The sequence below is a fragment of the Lactuca virosa genome, chromosome 5 (genome assembly GCF_052849685.1).
Source record: "Lactuca virosa cultivar CGN04683 chromosome 5, Lactuca_virosa_CGN04683_v6, whole genome shotgun sequence".
NCBI lineage: Eukaryota > Viridiplantae > Streptophyta > Magnoliopsida > Asterales > Asteraceae > Lactuca > Lactuca virosa.
Window position 1 is genome coordinate 45218401 of NC_136430.1, and position 25462 is coordinate 45243862.

At 35.3% G+C, this 25462-nt stretch overlaps 1 protein-coding gene across 6 annotated transcripts; it reads right to left on the minus strand.

Moving 5' to 3' along the window:
• Nucleotides 1-1533: 1533 nt before the first annotated feature.
• LOC145115104 (protein SIEVE ELEMENT OCCLUSION B-like) lies at nucleotides 1534-4927 on the minus strand. 6 transcript variants are annotated; one of them, XM_079051277.1, is made up of 6 exons: nucleotides 4698-4927; nucleotides 4492-4584; nucleotides 3948-4399; nucleotides 3731-3840; nucleotides 2033-3283; nucleotides 1534-1813 (listed from the first exon to the last, which is right to left on the minus strand). In XM_079051277.1, the coding sequence occupies exons 1-5, from the start codon at nucleotides 4878-4880 to the stop codon at nucleotides 2037-2039; spliced, it is 2085 nt and encodes a 694-aa protein (XP_078907403.1). In that variant the 5' UTR covers nucleotides 4881-4927; the 3' UTR covers nucleotides 1534-1813; nucleotides 2033-2036. The 6 variants fall into 6 exon arrangements, with proteins under 6 accessions (XP_078907403.1, XP_078907402.1, XP_078907401.1 ...); XM_079051276.1 differs by having other exon boundaries at nucleotides 4492-4587; XM_079051275.1 differs by having other exon boundaries at nucleotides 4680-4927.
• Nucleotides 4928-25462: the final 20535 nt, after the last annotated feature.

Here is a 25462-nt window from a genome sequence, read left to right on the forward strand (position 1 = left end):
AACATTAAAATAATATTTTTACTTCTACTTATAAAGTTATGACTTTAACTTTTAACATATTATACTTAATTTATTAAATTTAATATGTTGTTGTATGTAAACCATTATCAGTTTAAAGCTATAAATTTTGAACAGTTTGGACAAAATACTTAAATTGTGAATTTAAATAAAACATTACAATGTCAACTTAAATATAAAATTCAATTCCATTTAAAAAACTCAATGAATATTTTGTGAATAGTTAAAAGTGATAAATTGTAGTGTTAAATGTAAAAACTAAATTGTAATTTCAATTTAACTAAAATATTTCCTAAATATATTTTTATAATCGTTAAAACTTTTCAAATAAGTAGCTTAAAATAACTTATAATAATAATAGTTAAAAATAACTCTATAAAATGATTATATTGTTACCTTTAAAATAAAAAAACGATGTTTGATGTTTTAAATAATTATAATGATAGAAATTAAAACGTTAAACAAATAAAATTTAAAAAATTAATTAACAATAACAACAACTATAAATAACATTAAACCATATATTATATTTAATTTTATTCATGAGTAACTCACAGGTAGAAATTAGCCAAACAATTGAGATTGTGCAGTTATAATAGATGTATATATTATCATATAATTCAAAATAATCAATATATTATATCAATTTAGTATATGAATTATTATATTAAATATAACAACAACGTTATTGTTATATTTAAAAAAACATATATTTGTAAAGATTTCAACTATATAGGTCTTAATGCGCAACGCGCGGATATTCGCCTAGTCATACTATATTATAAAGGAAGCATTTTTACTTTCACAACATTCATTTGAAACTCCCAATGCATTTTTATTTTACCACATTCATTTGAAACTTCCATGACTTTTCAGTTTCATTCTAATAATAATTATAAGTTAGTTAATAAGGTTAAATAAATATCAAACCTAAAGTGTAATCATACTTAATTAATTTCAAAATATTAATTATAATGTAGCATTACACAAATATCTTTTTGGAATGATTGATCCACAATCATTCTTACATCCATACATAATTAGTTAGAATATTTAAATCTATATATCTCTCTCTCTTTCTCTCTCTCTCTCTCTCTCTCTCTCTCTCTCTCTCTCTCTCTCTCTCTCTCTCTCTCTCTCTCTCTCTCTCTCTTTCTATATATATATATATATATATATATATATATATATATATATATATATATATATATATATATATATATATATATATATATATATATATATATATTTATATATTGTCGGCCCAATTCACGTCTTGGTTTATTTCTTAAGGTCGATCTCTATAAAAGGATACACATGATAATGATGATATGGTGGGTCGACGTTATTAATAATCAATAATAATATAAATATAGATAAATAAATAATGCATGCATATTTATATAATCCTCCATTAATATATACCCATCATACCAAACAACGATTTCGAAATTCTTAGCTACACGTACAGTCTAGTCAAATGTAAGTAAGTTTAAGTTCACAACTCAAAAGAAATACCAATGCAGAAATTCATTCCAAACATACAAATTTCAGAACATTCATTATATCAATCGAGCGGGTGTTACTAAACCCAAATTTCCACAATTTGATGTACGTGCGTAAGGTTTAATCAACAACAACTAATTAATAGTAATTGATTATATATGCATGTCTTGGAAAGCGTCATCCAACATCAATATATTGATGTGGTACGTATTCCAGTAAAATCTCGATAAGCATAACTTGGCCTCAAGACAAAACATCTACGCGAGTATTTAAGTGTGAGTCTCCGTCCCTGACATACACATCATGCACAAATAAAGATAGGGTTAATTAGGCTATATATACATGATGGTGAGGTTCAAGGCTATTATATATAAGAAACAAAACGGAAAAGACTCCACGGACAATAAAATCTAAATTATTAAACGGGGAATGATAATACATATATCAATTAAATGTAAAGCAAGAATTAATATGAAAACGTATATAGAGTGAAAGTAATGGAGCGGACCTAATTAACGTGATGTTGTATGAGTGGTGTGGATATCCAAACTACTACTTCGAACTACTCGCGTCATAGATTGGCTATGAGAGATTACAGAGGCGGATCCAGAGGTAGTCATAGATTGGCTATGTGAGATTGTAGAGCCAGAGCCAGAGCCAAAGCCAATCATAGATTGACTATGTGAGATTACAGAGCCAGTGCTAGTGTCGTTCATAGATTGGCGATGTGAGATTACAGAGCCAGTGCCACTCATAGATTGTCGATGTGAGATTACAGAGCCAGATCCACTCATAGATTGGCGATGTGAAATTGCAGAGTCAGATTCAGAACCACTCATAGATTGGTGATGTAATATTGCAGAGCCAGAGCCACTCATAGATTGGCGATGTGAGATTGCAAAGCCAGAGCCCGTTCCACTCATAGATTGTCGATGTGAGATTACAGAGCCAGATCCACTCATAGATTGGCGATGTGAAATTGCAGAGCCAGAGCCAGAACCACTCATAGATTGGTGATGTGAGATTGCAGAGCTAGAGTCACTCGTAGATTGGCGATGTGAGATTGCAAAGCCAGAGCCAGAGTCACTCATAGATTGGCGATGTGAGATTGCAGAGCCAGAGCCACTCATAGATTGACTATGTGAGATTACAGAGCCAAAGTCAGAGCTAGAGCCAGAGCTAGAGCCAGAGCCACTTATAGATTGGCTATGTGAGATTATAGAGCCAGAGTCAGTCATAGATTGGCTATGTGAGATTACAGAGCCAGAGCCAGAGCCAGATTCAGTCATAGAGTGGCTATGTGAAATTACAGAGCCAGAGCCATAGCCACTCATTGATTGACTTTGTGATATTATAGAGCCAAAGCCAGAGCCAAATCCACTCATAGATTGGCTATGTGAGATGCCAGAGTCGGTCATAGATTGACTATGGGGGATTATAGAGCCAGAGCTAGAGCCACTCATAGATTGGCTTTGTGATATTACAGAGCCAAAGTCAGAGCCAGATCCACTCATAGATTGATTATGTGGGATGCCAGAGCCAGAACCACAACCAAAGTCAGTCATAGATTGGCTATGTGAGCTTACAGAGCCAGAGGATTTGTTTTCTTCATGGGACCCAACTTCCTTACGAGTTTGAGTTTGATGCAATATACCTACATCGCTTGAGGTCCTAGTCAAGTTAATTGAAGCTTGTTCCTCATTTTGCGCCTCAACGATTCGTGTGCGAGTACGATGATATTCCTCTTGTTGCTTTTCCTCTATATATAACAATAGCATGCAACTATATGGATTATGGACATTAATATTTCTTTTTTTCCAACTTTAATTCTTTTAAGCTAGCTAATTAACAAAAGATTACTTTTTTATTACGAGGACGATTAAGACATTTATGATATCTTTTTAATTGACAGAGAGTTAACGGAGAATTAATTGGGAGTGAGTCTCTATCCCATCTTTATAATGTAGATGGACATTTTTTTACCATTGACATTGGTAAAAACCAGGGTTCTAGGGGTAGCCGATGCTGCTCCTTAAATTTTTCGGCATAAAATAATTTTTTTGGGAAACTTTCTCGCGTAGTGTAAATTTTTCGGCATGCCACCCCAAAAATCACGTGTGCTATACCTTGGATTTTTTCTGGTTCCGCTACCGGTAAAAACTCTTATGTCATGTGTATTGTGTAAAACAAAATTTTAAGCACTTGCCTATGTTTTGGTAGCAAAGGACGAGGATTGATTTAAGGTGCTCGTGAATGTTGTGAACTTTATGAGTCAAGCTTGAAAGTTCACATGCTTCGGAGGTAGCTGTGATGTACCTGTTGTTAATTGATAACATGTAACAAATAATATGTTTCTTGTCTTATAAATTACCATAATCCAAAAACAACCTTGTGGATAATTAATTGAATTAAAATAAACTTACTCATAATTCATGCCCAGAAGGCTTGTTAGCTGAGATGTGCAAGCCACCATACTCTTGATGGACCAATAAGTGGCAGTGGGAATATGATCAGCTGTTGCTGTTGACTTGGGTGGTTGGTCATCCTGGATATATTGATGAGGTAGATTCTTGAATGTTATAATACACTTTGTCACATCCAACATAGCCTTAATCAGTTGATTAATTGCATCAAACCGAGCTTTTAGTATATTGTAATGCTTGATAACATTTGGCATATGTTTAAGCAAAGCGATTAATTTAGCAAGAGGATTAGTCGCAAATAATTCAGCCACAAGCCAAAACTCCCCAAAGATGATAGCAAATGCCCCTAATGATATCACCAACTTGTCTTCCCATGAGTAACTCGAAAGCATGTTAAGAATTGCCAACGTGGATGCATGTGCGTCTGTTCCATCCGAGCATTTGCATGTAAGCTGCCAACAATTAAAAATAAGGTTTTACTTTACTCAAGAATTACAATATAAATACATAACCATGCATTTATCTTATTTATATATTAATTTACCTCGCAAGAAACTGTATGAATGATGTCGTCAAACCCTAATAAAACTTGCTTATAGTCTCCAGGCAGTGCATGAATATTCCCACTATGCGCCCCCTGCTATATATTACAAAGCAAAACAATATATGTATGGTAAGCATTGTGAAAATTAACAAAAAGAAATAAAATAAATAATCGTGCATATATAGTACTGCAGTGATGATAATGACAGAATCGAAATCTGCAAGAACAGCATGACGAAATGTTTCTTCAATGGCAGCAAGAAGTGGTTCCAAATCAACTTGGCGACCATCGGGTGCATGTGTCGCTAAAACGCGCTTCATGACGGCACTGTCATAAGATGAACTGAAGATTCGCATCATCTGTTCCTTCTTAACCAATTGCCTCAACATTTTTTCGGCTCCAAATTAAGGTAAAGAGAGAAGGTATGATAATTAAATATGTGTGTGGTTTTCTGATTACGCAATATCCAAGGATTATATATAGAGAGAGAATCTTATAAAACGATATAACTTTAAGTTCCATATTTAATAAAGTAACTATCTTATTGGAAAATATCTTTTTAGCACAGTTTTCTATTTAATTTTTGAGAAATTAGATATTATTCTATTTATTTATTTATTTTTTGAGACGACAAACTAATCTACTGCTAACTATCACCATCTAAGTCTCAAGCATCTAAGTCTCAAACGGGACTTGAACCCATGACCTCTCAAATGAGAAAGTCACTCCTTATCGCTAAACTAAAACCATGACTTGAACCCATGACCTGCTAACTATCACCATCTAAGTCTCAAGCATCTAAGTCTCAAACGGGACTTGAACCCATGACCTCTCAAATGAGAAAGTCATTCCTTATCGCTAAACTAAAACCCATTTGGTATGACAGATAAATGTGTAGAAAGATGATAGAAAAAAAAAAGTAAAAAGACATTTGATTTCTCTTTAATTTTTTTAATTAAGCGGGAATCTAAGCTATGTGATTAAACATTGATTTTTCTTTTAGATAATTAAAATTTAGTAGATCATTCTTTTTTTAAATATATTGTTATTTTGAGAGTGTAATTTTCAAGGTTCTAAATAACGCTATGTGGTGATTTAGCGACAATATCAAGTCTCAAACTTTTATGAGTCGTGGCGACGTCGTTTGTAAGGTGTGATTTAAGACGGTAATTTTGTGCATATATATATATATATATATATATATATATATATATATATATATATATATATATATATATATATATATATATATATATATATATATATATGACTTAAGTGACATTTAGTTAAAGCTCGACGTCGGTACAAACCTTTCTGCTCGATCTGAATTATATGTAACTTGTATACACTAAGTAATCGTAGAAGGAACAAGCATGGGTCACATTACTTACATTTCATTTACTAAAAAAATATTGGATTTTCTGGAAAAACACACTAACTTTTTCAAAGAACAATGACAAGTTTTTCATCACAAAAATAAACTTATGAACTCAACAACTTAAATATTGATACACTTTCAAAACCACTTGTATTATCAGGAAACCAGTAGACAGGTACATACACAGGTTTCAAGAACACGGAATATAGTAGCGTCACGTCTTAGTTTTTGCTGTATACTTTTGGAGTCAAATATACAATTATTCGAATACAATGTAAATAATATATTATCAATACAATGGTTGTTATTGTTTTAATTACTATTATACAGTTGTTATGATACTGTACATGACGTCTTCCGCCCACGAACGTTTCTATCATTCTGGTTTGGGAGTGTGACAAAATGGTATCACGTGTCATTCGAAGGCATAACAAATTTTTTAGAACCTTGGTAGTTTTTGTATTATATTTAGTATATCTGCTATTTGTAAACTAAGAAATGAAATAAAAAATATTATCAGCTCAATTTTAAGCATAATAAAGTTTATCTTACCCAACTCGAGACTTACACTTTTTACTAAATACTTAGGGTAAAAATATTCAGAAAAAATCATATACTGTTTTCATTAATTATTCTAGACATTTAACTATTTACATAGAATTTTATTTTTTCTCAAATTAAAAAAGTTCTCAATTTATGATTAATTAATAATTATTATAAGACTAAAAATACAAAAAAGTCAATATAATTTTAAAAGTCTATGGTTTAATCACTTAACTAAATATTATTATTACGATGGTGATTATGAGTTATTGTCATAATTATTATCATTCGTGATTTGTAATCCACACTTTATTATTATTATTATTATTATTATTATTATTATTATTATTTTACAATTTGCTATTTTTATAATTAAGATGATGAATTATGATTATTATTATTATTTAAGATGAAAATTATTATTATTATTATTATTATTATTATTATTATAGTTTATAATTCGTTATTATTAATACCCAAAAAAATGTTTTTATGACCAAAACATGTTTTCTATAGCCAAACATGTGTTTATATCAAAAAAATGATTCTTACACCGTAGAGTTTTTACACCAAAAAATGTTGCAACACATCCCACTTTGTACAAAAGTATTCCCTAGATCAGTTGATATGTGTCTGTTTGTTAGCGATCGTTAAAAGGTTCCTGCCTTTTAGTTTTGGGAAATAGACTTATAAGGTAATTAATTTTTCGGTTTGTTCATATCTGGATAACTATTTTTTTTTGTACACATTTAAGTAGGGATGTTATTCGGGTCGGAACCGAACCGACCCGAACCCGAATAAACCGAAAACCGAATAAGGGTAATTGTTTGAACCGAAAACCAAACCAAATAAGCAATACGGGTTCGATTCGATTCGGGTATTATTCGGTTCGGTTCGGTTCCGACCCGAATAACTCAAATAACATGTACAATATGATTAAGGACCCGAATAACCCAAATAACATTTACAATGTGATTATAAATATTGTATTTTGTATGACTTTTGTAGCTTATGAATTTCATAACAAATCTTTTAAAGAAACAAATTAAACACTAAAAATTAAACATCGAAAACACCCAAAGTATATAAGTTAAACATTAAACATTCCACACCCAAATTAAAATATGAATCTTAAGTTTTTATCCATATCCAAAATAACATTTTTCAAACACGAATTAACTATTCGGGAATATTAATTGGTTGTTTTCCCTTTCCATCTCCGTTCTTTATCGCCTCTTCTAAAGCTTTCGCGTCCTCACCGTCTTTCAAAATTTTATCAATGTTGTCCACAATTGGTTTTCTTAATTTCCTTACCCAATCTTGAGTGCAAACCAAAGCCTCTACTATATTTGCAGACAAATTTGTTCGATATGGATCCAATATCCGTCCGCTTGTACTAAACGCCGCCTCTGACGCCACGATAGAGATTTGCAGTCCCAAAATATCTATTAACATAAACATAGAAAATGTTAAAATATAATTAAAAAAAATATACAAATAATAAAGTTATACCTTTTCGCCATACGGGATACAATAGGGTAACGAGATGTATTTTGTTTCCACCAAAGTAGAATATTAAAAAATTTATTGTATTTACCTGACTGCTCGTTTAGGTATCGTGTCAACTCCATTTCCATTGATGCCGATGGGTAATCAGTTTGTACTATCAAATCACCCATGAAGTCGTTCTCGTCATCAATCACAACTACATCTTCATGACCATGTGTTTGATTTTGAGAAGAGTCGGTATTGACAAACTTTGATTTGTAGAAATAAAAAAAAATCTTAAATCTTTGTTGAAGACCCCGTATTAAGGCCTTAGCCTTCAAAATGACTTCCGAGTTGAGCATGGGATCTTTTTGTGGATTCTTCAACTTAATCAACTTCTCAAAAGCTTGTTGAAGAAAATCAAACTTGAACCGTGGATCTAATATGACGGCAAAATACAAAAAATCATTTAACTTTTCAAGGTCGCCCCAATACTTATCATATTTATCAATCATGTCCTTCCCGATCAAACAAAATTGGGGACTAGCCGCCCATTCTTTAATGTGTTTATATACATCACATATTTCTCCAAAAAACCGATGTGCCATCGGTTTTGTTGACGTCAATAATATATCGGTTTTCACCTTGAATTTCTCGAGAAATCCAACCATAGCTCTACAAATGTTGAAATCTTCTTTTGAGGGGGTCAAAACATCTCGAACAAATATAGGATCTATTATAATAAAGTAAATGTTAGTATTATTTAAAAAAAAAACAGCTTTAATACACCTTATTTAGGAGTCTGTATCTCACTGAATATACAACCAAATAATGCATTTAAATAGTGTAAACTGTAGTTCAAATTGTAAACTACAAGCTGGAAAACAAATCGGGCTAATCGGAAAAATAACGAAGACGTTATGACACTTCAAAGTTGGCTAAAAATTTGGAAAAATGCTGAAACAGAAAAACTCAGATTTAATATCCAATGTTTAGAGGCCTGTAACTCACTGAATATACAACCAAATAACGCATTTAAATAGTGTAAACTGTAGTTCAAATTGTAAATTACAAGATGGAAAAAAATCAGGCTAATCGGACAAATAACGAAGATGTTATGACACTTCAAAGTTGGCTAAAAATTTGGAAAAATGTTGAAACAAAAAAACTCAGATTTAATATCCAATCTTTAGAGGCCTTTAACTCACTGAATATACAACCAAATAACGCATTTAAATAGTCTAAACTGTAGTTCAAATTGTAAACTACAAGCTGCAAAATAAATCGGGCTAATCGGACAAATAACGAAGACGTTATGACACTTCAAAGTTGGCTAAAAATTTGGAAAAATGTTGAAACAAAAAAACTCAGATTTAATATCCAATGTTTAGAGGCCTGTAACTCACTGAATATACAACCAAATAATGCATTTAAATAGTCTAAACTGTAGTTCAAATTGTAAACTACAAGCTGGAAAAAAAATCGGGCTAATCGGACAAATAACGAAGACGTTATGACACTTCAAAGTTAGCTAAAAATTTGCAAACATGCTGAAATTTAAAAAATAAAAATAAAAATAAAAAATAAAAACAATGGAATGGAATATGAAATTACCTTTGACTTCAAACATGCCAAAAACCTTCTCCAACTCCACCGCAATCTTCAATAACTCGTATGTGGAGTTCCATCGAGTTGGGCTATCATTGCACAAAAACTTTTTGGATTCCACATTTAGCTCTTTCATGCATTCTTTGAACCTTTGAATCCGTTATGTAGAATTCCTAATGTATTTAACGGCCTTTTGCATGCACTTGATACTAGATTGATGTTGATCAAACCCATCCCAAACAATAAGGTTAAGGATGTGGGCCATACACCTTACGTGTAATTATTTCCCCCCATCGTACAAGTTTGGTAGTTTTTTCATTAGAATTTAGATTGCTTTGTCATTCGCACTAGCATTGTCTACGGTTATGGTCATTACGTTATTGATAACCCACTCTTGAAGACAAGTCAACAACGTGCGCCCAATGTCTTCTCCCTTATGACTATCTAGAGATTTAAAGTTGATAATTCTTTTGTGCATGACCCAATCTTCATCAATAAAGTAGACCGTGACCTCCATATAGCTCGACCTTTGACATGAGCTTGTCCAACAATCGGTGGTCAAATGCACATTACTTAGGGGATTACTAAAGAACTTAAACAACTTAGCCTTTTCTTCAGGAAAGTAATCGGTGACTCTATTTGAAATTGTGGTTCTACATGGCAAAACTACTTTCCCGTTCAATGCATTTGTATACTCAATAAATGATTCATTCTCTACAAACTTGAACGGTAATTCTCCAACTACAAATAAGTTTAACAAAACTTTTTTTTATTCTTTTCTCATCATGCTTCCAAGTCCCAATACTATTCTCCGCGTTTTCATTTTTTTTGAAATTTAAAGTGGTTTGGTTATCTAGTTTTTTTTCTAAATTTTTTGGGTTCATTTTACATCTTTCCGTATGTTTAATCATACTAGTAGTACCGTTACCGCCGGCTTAGGTTTTGAGAAAAGTTCCACATTTTTTGCATTTGCTATGTCTAACTTTGTCGATATGAACTACATCATAATCGGCCCAACAAGCCGCCCTTTGGGCATATTTCCTTTTCTTCAGCTTTGTTGCTTGACTTGTTCCTTCAACTTGTGTGTTATCAACAAACACATCTTCATCATCAATCTAAAGCACAATACCAAAATCATTTTAATATAATAGAATAGCAATATAGGTTCTTTAAATAGATTCATCAATATGGAATGAAACAAGTAAAAGAACATATATGGTTGTTTTCATTAAATTCTCTCATTCAAGGTTCTCATTCAAGGTAAAAGAACACATTCAAATTTCAATTGATAACATACATAATAACACATTGAAATGCTCTTTCCTTTGGCTGTAGCAGCACATTCGGCTTTGTAGCCTCTTCTCTTCTTGGGCAGTTTTGCTTGAAGTGTCCTTCTTCACCACACTTAAAGCAGGATTCTCTTTTGGTTGTGCATTCACTGGCGTAATGACCAGTCTTCCCGCATTTGAAGCAGGTCATCTCTTTAGAGCATCTCCCAATGTGTTTCCTCTTGCACTTATCACACCATTGTGCTCCTTCTTCGAACTCCTTCGAATCAGACTTCGAGAATTTTCTCTTCTCATCGGACCTTGAGGATCCTTCAAACTTTCTTTTCTCGCCCACTTCGGCCCTCTCCATATTCTTTTCCCTTATCTAGGTCTCGACGTTCTTAGCAGCCCAGATGGCGGCTTTCAAAGTGGTTGCTTGCTTGACCATCAGACCAAAGTCCGCTGGTAATCCACGGGAAAACTTGTTAACCTTGGAGAGTTCAGTTGGAAGTAGGTAAGGAACAAGCTTCATCTTCTCTGTAAAACTAGTAACGTACTCGGTGACGCTCAAATTTCCCTTCTTCAGATTCTGGAACTCATTGTTGATTTCCAGAAGATCCTGCTCAGAGCAGTATTGCATTTTTAGTTGCACCACAAAATCTTCCCAAGACATCTTTCTAGCTTCTCCCTTGGGCATCGAACCAGCTAGTAGCTTCCTCCAGCTCAGCACTCCAGACTTTAACAGAGGAATGGCGAGAGTGGTCTTCTGTCTGTTGCTACACTCACAACTCTCGAACATTGTCTCCATCTCGGAGATCCAGTCCATAACTTCCACTGGTGTTGGGCTTCCAGATAGACACAGTGGTTCGGATGCCATGAAGTCCTTGTACTTGCATCCACGTCCGTCATTTCCTCCATCCTGGTTGTTTTTCCTAACAATTGGTGGGTTGACTTGACCAACAACTCCACTGAAGTTTCCTCCTTCCGACTGCCCTTCATTCATTTCGGGCTGTTCAACCGGTATTGTAAGTTCTTCACGATTATGCTGAAGCAGACGTCTAGTTTCCTCCATTTGACGGTCCAACATCATTTGAATCATCGCTTGTACCCCAACCATTTTCATTGGCTCAGGTGCAGCAGCTACAACAGGTACTTGCTCAATCACTGGTGGTTAATTCCTGTTTTCGTTTGCGTTTCCAATTCCACTTCTGGTTCTTGCCATCATGATCTATACACCGAATAAGGTGAATTTATATCTTTAGTTAGGATTGACATTTAAATCATCCTTATCACTCCGAAACGTTTACATGTTAGTTCTAATATCGTATTCGAACGCTTAGAATCCTAAACACATAAGGTTTCTGGATCGGTCGGCAACAGACCATAGATCCGAACAAATAATAGCATCTTTATAGCTATAACACAAAACATTTAGCACATAAAAGCATGTTAGGCATTTTCCTAAATAAGCCAGTGCTTGTGTCTATTTAGGTGCATTACCTAAATTTATTAGACACACTCCTCACAATCATTGCTTAGCATCCTAAGTTTAAGTCTAGAAATAAATCCATATTCCTAGTTCGCTTAAACTAATGCTCTGATACCAACTGTGACATCCCCAAATTTCACGACCAGAAAAGACCGATTTGTTTATGATTTGTTTTAAAATCAGAGTAATCTTTTAAAGAAAACTGTTGCAGAATTTGTTCCCAGAAAACATGATAAATACTTTATCCAAGCATCTCTGAAGAGATGTATTTTATTCGTTTTAAAACATTTGGGATGTCCTGGTCAATACAGACACATAAGCATAAACCGAACTTACATTCATCTACACTAATGATATACATCTCTTTAATCTCTCAGTGTAATGTGTCTTTGTATCGATACCTTTGATACAAAAATATTGAGTCGGTCAGGATTGGAAAACCTGGTGAGTACATAGGGATTTCAATCCCACAATGTTATAACACATATATAATTTAGAATTCACACAATATAAAATTTTCTCTCTATATATATCATTAGTGTAGATGAACTTACATTCATCTACACTAATGATATACATCTCTTTAATCTCTCAGTGTAATGTGTCTTTGTATCGATACATTTGATACAAAAATATTGAGTCGGTCAGGATTGGAAAACCTGGTGAGTACATAGGGATTTCAATCCCACAATGTTCTAACATATATATAATTTAGAATTCACACAATATAAAATTTTCTCTCTATTTATAACCAACTCTTACCCCACCCCGTCAATCCTCTCAACGAGACTATCCATACCCTTGGACCTTAAATTTTAACTCTTACTCCCGGATCTAATCCATATTCTCGAGTCCATGATTGTGCCCATTCCATACTCTCGGATAAGGGACAATTGGTCTATGTCTAAATCCATACTCCCGGACTAATGACAGATTGTATGTCCTGTCCGTACTCCCGGACTAAGGACAACTGACTATGTCTTAATCCATACTCCCGGATAAATGACAACTGACTAAGTCTTAATCCATACTCCCGGATTAATGACAATTAACTAAGTCCAATCCATACTCTCGGACTAGGGACGAATAACTATGTCTAATCCATGCTTCCGGATCAATGACATATTTTAAAGTTCTATTCTCCGTATATATCTCACTCGTACTCATAAAGAGATACTACCCCATAACCATTATAACAAATCTTAGGTTTACTATTTAACATAAGTTATCATAAACAATCAAGTATGTTCTTTAACACTTAATTCAAACATCATCAAATAACTCACACAAAACATATATTTAATACATTCAAACAATACTTGTATTAAAATCATGTTCATGAAAGGGACTATGCACTCACATGATAAGACGATGATCGGACAGCACTACGGCTCTATAAAGTAATATTCTTCGTTGAAACCAGGATATTTTCTCAAAAACGAGGCTTCACGCGGGCAGAGTTTCGGCTCGAAAACTCTTTTTCTCGGGATCTTCGGGGCTTCGGGACTTGCTTCGGGTGTCGGGATCTTACCGGGACTTCGGGGAGCTAAAAGTAGGCTTAATGATTGGAAAAGTAGGAGAGAGGTTGAGAAATTAGCAACCAAAACCGGCTGCCTTCGATTTCTATTTATAGGGCTGAATATCTCTATTCACGTCGTGAACCAGGCTTGTTCACGTTGTGAACTTGGTCGTCATCAGGTGCGTAGTCGCGACATCAGTCTGTCAGGCTCTGAAGGTGTCAATCACTGAGTTAACGTCGTGAACTCTATGTTCACGTCGTGAGTTCTGACACAGGTTGAAGTTCGTGCCCCGGACTTCAGAAATTCATGTCTTTCGCATACGAGCTCCATTTTCAACGTTCTTTATATCTACACGTAGGTGAGATTATGCTCTACAACTTTCTTTTAGACTCCATTGGCTAATTTTGAATTCATTTTTAATATTATATTTTTAGTAGGCCAGGACAGAAAAAGTCCGTTATAAATTCATAACTTCTTCATCTGACGTCCGTTTTCGTCTGTCTTTTTACCGTTGCACTACTATTAACGAGATCTTCGATTCTCGTTTAGATTGTTTTGGCTAAAAATCACTCGATTTAAATATCGAGTTTTGGGCTGCATATTGCTAAGCTGAAACTTAGAAAAATCATAACTTCCCCATACGAAGTCAGATTTGGACGTGCCTTTTATGCACGCTCTCGGTTTAACATATTCTACAACTTTCGTTTAGCTCGCTAAAGCCAAATATTGCTCTATCGTAAATTCACTATTTACGTCGCGCTGTGTCGTGTCGATTCTGTCGCGAAACTTCGACAGGTCATAACTTCTTCGTTATGACTCGGATTTCGGCATTCTTTACATATTCGGAATCCTTGTCACGACCATTACAACTTAGTTAAGTTTATTCATTCTAAATAATCTTCTATCAAAAAATCATTTTGACGTTTATCGTCTCTAAATTGACTAGCACGGATCTACGGGCGTTACAGTCCAGGACCTCCAGGTTATCGCAATTTGCAAGTGGAAAGGGTAGCAGCCGCAAGTCCTCAACTGTCGATTGTGGAAGTGTCGATTAAACAGTAATGTCGCAAGCCGCAAGGAGTAATGTCATAAGGAGTATGTCGTCAACTAGATTTGGTGTAATACGGATGATTGAATTCGAAATCCCTGATTTTTTTGGTGTATTACGTGGGTAACGATCGAATAGAACAAATTCACAGGAGACCGAATAAAGAATCGTTCAAGGGAAAAAAGTGACTTTTCATATTCGGTTCGGTTCTTTTGGACCGAATAACCCGAAAACCGAATAAGCCTTATATAGATACCCGAAAACCGAATAGAATTGCTTATTCGGGTCTAATTCGGTTCGGTTTGGTTCGGTTCGGTTCGGGTTTCCGGGTCAAATTCTCATCCCTACATCTAGGTAATGAACTTTTTGGAAGTGTTCACATATGACCATTATGACTGGCTGTAGCAGGTTACATCCGGTCATAACCGGTCATATGTGAACACTTCCAAAATGTTCGCTACCTTGATGTGTACAAAAAAAAGATTGTTACCCAGATTTGAACACACCGAAAATGTAAGAGTAAATTACAAGAAAGATCCCTATAGTTTGGGTAATTTGTGTGTTTGGTCCCTAACTTATTTTTTAACTCGGATGATCCCTACTGTTTATTTTTGTTGTGCGTTTGGTCATTGTCTTACCTCAAAAGACTGTTGTGCCCTTTTTAATTTATTTTTTAATTTGTTATCTTATTTATGTATTTATTTTTATATATCTAAAAAAAATTAATAGACCCCATATATCTGCATCTCCTCACCTTAAACCTGAAACCACATTTGAGAAATTTAAGTTGGGTCCCACTAGTCACCATCTCATCTCTTATCATCCTCAACTTCTATTTCTTTTCCATCTTTGGTGATATTAACGTCTTCATCATACCTTCTTTTTTTGGTCCTTCAACTCCGACGAACCAACCCCACAACCCATTGTCTCTTCATTGAATTTCCCACCACCACAACCCAATAGAAGTGGTATGGTGTTGGTTCGTCGGAGTTGAATGACCGAAAAAAGAATGGATAGTGAAGATGTTGATGTCATTAAACATGGATAGGAAAAAGAAGTTGAGGAGGATGACAGATGGAATGGTGACTGGTGGGACCGAGCTTAAATTTCTCGAATGTGGTTTGAGGTTTAGGGTGAGGAGATACAAATATGTGGGGTCTATTAATTTTATAAAATATTATAAAAATAAATACATAAATAAGAAAATTAATTAAAAAATAAATTAAAAAAGGGCACAATAGTCTTTTGAGGCAAGACAATGACCAAACGCACAACAAAAATAAACAATATGGATCATCCAAGTTAAAAAATAAGTTAGGGACCAAACACACAAATTACCCAAACTATAAGGACCATTCGTGTAATTTACTCTTACCTTTTCGGTGTGTTCAAATCTGGGTAACAATCTTTTTTTATACACATCTAGGTAACGAACTTTTTGGAAGTGTTCACATATGACCATTATGATCGATTATGACCGGATGTAACCTGTTACAGACGGTCGCAATGGTCATATGTGAATACTTTCAAAAAGTTCGTTACGTAGATGTGTACAAAAAAAGATAGTTACCCAGATGTAAACAAACCGAAAAGTTAATTACCTTATTGAGTCCATTTCCCTTTAGTTTTTAACAAACAATTCAATTTAAACAAAAATTCTTTTGGGGAGTGCAAGTATTTAACTTTTAGTTTGAAACAAAACAACTTTAAACCTAAAAGTTATTTCATGTAACATTTAAGGATCTAAAAATTATTTTGGATACTTGTAGTTTTTAGCATTTTCAAAATGTTGAAAAAAAGTCACATTCAGTAGAAAGAGTTTTTAGCTTTTTGGTTAAACAAAAATTTCAAATTCAAAAGCTACTTCAACTAATGTTTAACAAAAAAACTCTTTTAAATTTTAACAAATTAACTTAAATACCCTTTAAAATAAATAAATCATATATATACTTTTGGTAATTATTTTATACAACTAAATATGAATATATTTTAACAATTATGATGTATTTATTTGAAATAACCATATAAACAGATTTTATAATTTATCAATCTTCATCTGTGACAACTGTCAATTTCTGGTCAAGTCAAAGTCAAACTAAGTCAACGAGTCAAACCGGTCAACTCAACTAGTACATGTATGTTAGGGCTTAATCTATGTTTACTAATGTACAACTCATTATCTTAATACCAGGTATCACTCAGGAGCTTTATTTGTTCAACAACCTAAACCCTAATTAGGGTGAGTGACGTAACGACTCAATAAAACTCAAATATGTATCCTTTGGGGATGTATAACACTCATAACAAGGCGTAATGGAGTTTACAGTCCTTCCACTTCGGGGCAAAACACTAACAAAGGTCACCGGGAAAGTCTCTCTCAATCTCTCGCACTCTGTCTCTCTCTCTTTCTCTCAAATCTCTCCCAAATCTCTCTACGATCTCTCTCTCCCAGAAATCTCTCCAAAAATCTCTCCCAAATCTCCCTTGATAACGAAAATTGTATTTCAAACCTTTCCCATAAACACCGACATCATCTCATCCCTTCCTTTATTGAAAACAGCTCAAAACTAAAGGAGAAAACCCAAAAGGACCCTCTTGGTCCGGAACTCTCTTAGTCCGGAATACCATCTAAGGAACCGGGAAGATTCGCATCTCACACTCCCTTGGCTTCAGAACTCCTTCACTCCAGAAGATCTCGCAGCTCCGGAAGATCTCTCTTTTCGGAAGTAATTGACTCCGGAACCCTCTTAGTCCGGAATACCTTCTAAGGAACCGGGAAGATTCGCATCTCGGACTCCCTTGGCTTCGGAACTCCTTCGCTCTGGAAGATCTCGCTTCCCGGAAGGAATTGACTCCGGAACCTCCTGATGATCCGGACACCTTCGCATCTCGGAAAACCAGCCTAACTTCGAACCTGCTGACTTCGTATCTGACCCTGGAACATGAAGGCCATCTTCAAAAACTCACCATTTGACTCCGGAAGTGGCTGTTTGGCTCCGGAACCCTCACAAATCCGAAGCCCACTCCGGATTTTTCACCATTTCAGAACGTTTTGCCATTTTAACGGGACTTTGACGCCGGGAACTTCCTCCAACTCGTATTTTTCATGATTTAAACCCTCTAAACTCCTATTTTATGCCAATTTGAAGGGTTAGAACACATTTTCATAAAATAATATCTAAGATTATATTATAAAGAATCCACCCACTTGGCCACTTGTGTACCCACTTGATGAGAAATTTACCTTCCCAAGCAAATGTCACGAAATTATACCTTGCTCAATAAATTTTATATTTAAATAAATAAAAATATAAAATGAATTATTATAAAGCATAATTAAAATGTATTTAAGTGTTTTAGAATAAAAAGAATAAAACATATAGATTTAAGTTCAAATACACAAAAACTACATTGTTATTTTGTACTAATTATACATGTATGTATTTGTACATATATATTATTATCTAGTGGATGACTAGTTCTGGGTCATAACTTAAAGTGATTTCATGTAAGGAATATGGTGTCTAAATCAATTAAGATAAGAGAATTGGTTGAGATAAGTGCCAACTTATCTAATAAGTGCTTAATCACTTATAACATTTTACTAAGAATACTTCTTAATTCCTTTTCTAATTTTCGAGATTAACACATTTCCTCTCCATAACTAGAACGTCTAACTAAATAACTAACTAGTAGTTAGTTAGTTAACTAATTCTATCCTTAACAAACCAACCAGGCAAGTGGCTAGACAAGATCACATCACTTAAACTCACATCCCATCACAAGCTAGTCTAGGTTTGTCTCCTTATCCTCTTCCACTCTTTCCTTCTTCATAATTTCGAGATTTCTTCTTCATTTTACTCTCCTTTCTCCAGCTAATATTTCCAGGTAAAAATCTCTCAACCTCCATCTCATTTTCAGCCACAAGATGTCCCTTCCAAAGCCATCAAAACCGTGAACTAAAGGGTTGCTGTCCCTTTTCTGTTTCATCCACCATTTCACCCATCTACACCTTCCTTTTTGCTTGATATTTTAAGCACCAAATACCCCCTGGAAGTTAGTTCTATGCTACTCAAAATTTGAGATTCAAAACAGTGAGTAAACTACCTTTTTCTTACTCTTTGCTGTGAAGTTTTCGTGACAGCAACATAGCCAAAACAGTGGCTGTTTTGGAGCATCAAACCAGCACCCAAAAGTTCTTCATACTCAACCTTCCACTCTACAAGAAATCACAAAAGGTGATTTCATACCCTACATTTTCATGTTTTCTTCAAGTTTTAAGGGGGGGGGAGGGGAATACATGTTACACCACTAAACATAATCTAAACTTAAAAGACAGCTTTTCACAGAAAAGTTGGGTCTTGTTCACGGACTGTTTTGACCATCTTAAACTTAATATTTTTCAAAAATGTTCAATATTCAAATATTTCAGGTTTATACCTTTCTAAGGACTACTCGCACGCATTCATACGATTTGTCTACAATTTATGGCGATTTTTACAAAACTGCCTATCATTTCAGCACATACTTCGGACCAGTCAGTGAAAATGGACATTTTCATTCTAGTTAGAGTCCACTCAAGTCCATAAAAAAATTAGGGACAAAGTAGACTCATTTAATAAAATCTAAGAGTTTATGGATTTATATTTCTACTTACGATGATTTTTCTATCAATTTTCCAAAAACATGGACAGAAAAAGGTAAAATTGTCAAAAATGTTTTATAGATTTATTAACACCTTCTAACATATTGAGCAAGGTTTATACATTAAGGAAGTTAAAACACAATCATTTAAATACATTTATCTACTGTTTTCATAAAAAGTGATAAGTACATAAAAGGGGTTTGCTATCAAACTCAAAAATTATTTCATACTAAGTTTCTAATAAAAATGTAAGGATATGAAAAACAATTACGAAACATACAAAACCATCCTTTTATAATTTATACATATATATAACCATATATATGTTTTGTTTTACAAACTTGTTTTCTGCAACAAAAATATACAAATGTAGTTTACGAAACTTTAACCCCTTTGTAAGTTATTGAGCAAAGGGTAAAATCTTATTAAATGCTTATATAAAGATTTCACGTCGTTTTTCATAACTATCCCAGTCTTAGGGGATGATTACTTATACAAACATTTTTAGTACAAAAACACGTAAACTCGTTGAACAAACTTAGTGAGTTTTGTCTTCACGGTACCTTATAAAGTACACACGAAAGACCTGTTAAATTATAACCAGAGTCTCTTGTAGGGAGAGCGTGATAGTTGTGTACAGATCTATACTGGGACTAACAATCCCGCACCTTAGCTGCTTGCAACAGCTAGACCGGCAGGTCTGGGGGTGACAAATGTCGTAACGGAATCGACACCTAAAGAACGTTGCGAACAAGGCCGTATGGGTCAATCAAGCATGGTTATAAGAGAAAAATAAAAACTCACATAAAGCAACAACGACACTTTTAGTTTATGCAAAAACAGTCGTCAAACAGTTTCATATATAAACAAAACTGCATAACATTATTTTAAGTAGGAAAGATACTTATACATTTCGGTCTTGGTTCATTTAAAGACTACATCTTATATTATGGAAAATATAGGATTTTCCGGAAAACAAACAATATTACATTTCACAGAAAAGGTTTACAAATATTCATACAAATGCTTATGAACTCACCAGCTTAAATGTTGATACTCTCTTTTCAAATAACTTGTATTCTCAGGAAATCAGGTAACAACTGGCTTTGAGGATGGGACGCTTAGACGTCTAAACAAATTTTTTGACAACATATTGTAATTGACATTTTGAAACATGTAACACGTACGGATGATGTAACTTTTTCAATTATATATATGCTGGTTGTGTTTGCTTTCAACATTTATATTCAACTGTTACGATACACTACATGATAGTCACCCGCCTCCGAACGTTTCCGCCATCCTGGTCTCGGGGTGTGACAGATTGGTATCAGAGCATTGTTTATAGTGAGCTAAGTATATCAAACCACATAAGATATACAAACTATAAATACAAAGGGACTAAAACTCTCTGACGTACCATTTTCAAAGCAAGAACATTAGGGGTCCTTTGTTGGTAAGTCTATGTTTGCTAAGTGTATACATTAAGGTTGTATATACTAAAGGTTTTATAGACTTAGAATTTGTGATTTCTCTTTACTTCCTTTTCCTGGTTTGGATGTGGATATAAGGTAAGATATCTTATTCGACTGACTATTTGATATTGATTATATATGACCTGTATACACAAGGCAAACATAGAAGGACCAGGAATAGATCGAGATTGACGAAAAACATAAGTGCATATAAACATAATAGTATAGAGTCATAACAGTAACAAAACAAAAAGTATTAAGATAAGTTGTACACTACGAGCGAGCCTCGGGGTATGTAATCAGGTCTGGGATGAATATAGCCGGATCAACTATATTTATCCAGGATGTGACCAACGTATGCGGAGGAATGGTCGTAGTGAATGACGAGTCAAAAACTTACCAACGAACCATACAAGGAAACTTTAACATACAAATTTAAAATACTATAGGAGTATTTTATGATACTATAGGACCATACAATTAGATTCTTTATGTGCCTCTTACCCCTATTCTCACATAGACATATCGGCTAGACTTTATCTCCACAAAGACCCCTACTACCCTAACAGATGGATCAAGAAGGATCCAGAAGAAGATTCCGAAGAGTACCAATAGATGAAATACAAGGAAGAAAATTACCGAGAAGGGATCAGATGGAGAAAGAAGTTCGGGAGAGGCCGTCAATGAACCTTACCCTATCAAGAGGAAAATGAGACCCTCTACCTCTCATTTCAGGAAGCAGCCCGAAATGGACGACCTAGCTGCAAACATAGACTCGAGGGGACAACCGATGATCCACGACCGACATAAACCCACTACACCATACTTCGGGCCCTAGCACCCACAGACCAGCAAGCAGATCAGGAGAATGATACAGATCGCCTACACTCCTTAGAAGATACGACAAACCCTTACAGCTAGAACCAGGACAATCATCGCAGAATAGAGAACAGAGGAGGCCACTCGCGAAATAAGTGAAATGGAGGGGCACCTTGTACATCACTTTAGTATATGACAGACTAGTAGAGCCTAGTGAGTTAGTGACTACACTACCCACACTATGTGTTAGACTTAATGCAGTTTTCATCACCACTAGTAGTTGTAAATCAAGTGAGGTATGTCCTCCAGAAACCTATGAAACACAAACCAACTTAAGATTTTTATATCTAAGTTCTGTTTAAATAACTTAACATTTGTATAATACATACTACTACTCACTACCATAAGTACGTCACAAGGGGGCTGGCCGAAAAAAAAACATTGAGAATTCCACAACAAAACATGAAATTTATGTGTATATATAAATATAGATGGGTTACATCTAACAATGTTTATAGTTACTTACGAAACCATTTCACGCCATGCAACAGAATCATGCCAACACGTGAAGGTAATCAGCATACCGGCACAACACTAGTTCTACAAATGGACCCTGCTACATTTCAAGTCGTTGTAACAGCCGCCATGATAGCCGTCATTGCATAACTTAGCACTAACAACACAAATGAAAGCAGGAACGGTGCCGAAAATTCCAATCGTAATAACAACCAGGGACACCAACGGGTATGTTCCTGCAAGGACACCCCAGATTACAATCCTAAGAACGCCCATGACAATGAAGGAACACCACCCAAGAAGCGAAAGTTTTCGACCAAGAGAAAAAGTCGTCCGACTCAAGGACCTCCCAAAAGACAACAAACTGTGGCAGTCCATACCACCACTGTCCCTACTACCTCAGTACCGACATGGCCATATGCTGGAAACCTACCAAAATGCAACAAGTGTAGATTTCATCACAAAGGATTGTGTATAGAAATGAACAGCAAGAACTGTAACAGATAAGGGCATACCATAAATTTCTGTAGGGTTCCGGCTCAACGAACCACTTAGGTCACAAAATTTAGGATGAGTCGGTCCTACTACGGATGTGGAGAAGCATGGCATTTCATGAGGGAGTGCCCAAGGACTAAAACCAAAGATGGCAGGAGCGTTGGAAGGGTTTCCGCGACAGAGCGTGGGAAAGCAATAATAGACCTCGTTGAGATTTCTAGTATGTTCCTTCTCGATAGCACATATGCATGCATATTATATGATAGTGATGCGGAGAGGAGTTGCGTGAGTCATAGATTTAAGCAATTACTTAACCAAAAACCACAAACACTTAACGAAATATTCACAGTAGAAATGGAAAATGGTAAAACTAAAAGCACTAAAGACGTGTACATAGGGTGCACTCTAACACTAAATCAACGAATTAGTTCAAATCGACCTAATACCGGTCACAATAAAAAGTTACGACATTATCATGGACACGAATTAGTTAGTTCCTCACCATACCGATATCATATTTTACGAAAAGGTCGTTTGCCTAAACCCATCAAGTAACGAAACTACTGTCACCTCGGTAACAAACCCGATACAAACCTCTGAATCATCTTTTGCATCAAGACTCAGAAGTACCTACATAAGAGGTACCATGCCGTCCTAGCCCGCACTGTGGATAAGAAACATGAAGCGAAAGACATCAAGGATGTTCCAGAAGTTCGTAACCTTTCCGATGTATTCCTAGAAGACCTCTTGGGAATACCACCCGTACAACAAGCCAAGTTCAAAATCGACTTAAATGCAGTAGCTTTGGAAAGAGTAGTTGTAAATACTGTCTCGCCCAAATTAATCACTACACTCGCGTAGAGATTATGGAACCATACTAGTGAATCTATTATTACTAAGTTTATATTGTAGAGTCATATATCATTAAGACTCTACGGACTTAGGATTGATGATTCCGCTTTAACTCATTTTCCTTGTTTGGATGTGGACTTAGAGTAGAATCATTGATTCGACTGTCTCTTTGATCTTAATAATATACGACTTATATACACACAACGATGATAGATGAATCAGTTATGAGTCATACCATGAACTCCAGGACAAGTTACCCAGGACAACGAAGAGACACGCTACCACTTGAGCGATCGTAGACAAATTAACCAAACCCACACACTTTCTACCGACCAAGGCTACAGAGAAAATAGAAAAGCTAATAATAGCATATCACAAGAAGATTGCGAGACTACATAGTATAAAACTACCTATGATTTTGGATAAGGGATAGTCGATTCACCTCGAGTTTCGACGGTCGTTAAATAAGTCCTTATATAACCCTCAAACTGACAGACAAAGCGGAAGAACCATTCAAACACTGGAAGATATGCTAAGAGCTTACGTGATAGACTTTGGTAAACCTTGGGATACCCATTTACCACTTATCGAATTCTCATACAATAGTAGTTATCACACTATCATCAAAGTTGCTTCGTTCGAAGCCCTTTATGGTCGTGAGTACAGATCACCTCTGTGTTGGGCTGAAGTGGCAACATGCAACTAACTAAAGGACAAGTTCCTAAGAACACTCTCACTGGCCCGAAGATCATAAGAGAAAGGACCGAGAAGATTGTCCAAATCCGAGAATGACTAAATCAAGGGACAGACAAAAGAGTTATGCGGATAAAAGACGGAAGCCCTTGGAATTTCAGGTTGGAGACCGGGTTCTATTAATGGTCTCACCCTGGAAGGGGTTGATACGCATCGGAAAACGTAGGAAACTAAATCCAAGGTATATCGGGATGTTCGAAATCCTTGCCTGGATTGGCCCGGTAGCATACAAGCTTCGATTACCGCAGGAACTCAATAACGTACATCCTACGTTTCATGTGTCCAACTTGAAGAAGTGTTTGTCCGATAAGACTCTCGTCATCCCACTTGATGAAATTGAAACAACGAGAGTCTCCACTTCATAGAGGAACCGGTGGAAATCATGGACAGGGAGGTAAAAAGGACGAAACAAAGCCGCATACCCATAGTGAAGGTCCGTTGAAACGCTAAGCGAGGGCCCAAGTTCACCCGGGAACCCGAAGATCAGATGAAACAAAAATACCCACATCTTTTCCCCAACCCTTGATGTCCCATTCGAAATGCTAATTTCGGGACGAAATTCCTTCTAACGGGGGGGGGGGGGTGATGTGACAACCGTCAATATCTGGTCAAGTCAAAGTCAAACTAAGTCAACGAGTCAAACCGGTCAACTCAATTAGTACATGTATGTTAAGGCTTAATCTATGTTTACTAATGTACAACTCTCTATCTTAATACCAAGTATCACTTAGGAGCTTTATTTGTTCAACAACCTAAACCCTAATTAGGGTGAGTGACGTAACGACTCGATAAAACTCAAATATGTATCCTTTGGGGATGTATAACACTCATAACAAGGCGTAATGGAGTTTACAATCCTTGCACTTCAGGGAAAAACACTAACAAAGGTCACCAGCAAAGTCTATCTCAATCTCTCCCACTCTCTCTCTCTCTCTCAAATCTCTCTACGATCTCTCTCTCCCAGAAATGTCTCCCAAAATCTCTCCCAAATCTCTCTTGATAATGAAAATTGTATTTCAAACCTTTCCCATAAACACCGACATCATCTCATCCCTTCCTTTATTGAAAACAGCT

Bases quoted from the DNA above. Each gene is read 5' to 3' on its own strand.
- LOC145115104 (XM_079051274.1), bottom strand. From the start codon at position 4,880: ATGTTGAGGCAATTGGTTAAGAAGGAACAGATGATGCGAATCTTCAGT. The intron at 4,400-4,491 runs GTAAATTAATAT...AATTGTTGGCAG, and splicing joins TTCATACAGTTTCTTGCGAG to CTTACATGCAAATGCTCGGA. The intron at 3,284-3,730 runs GCAAGTGCTTAA...TGTTATATATAG, and splicing joins CCTTTGCTACCAAAACATAG to AGGAAAAGCAACAAGAGGAA.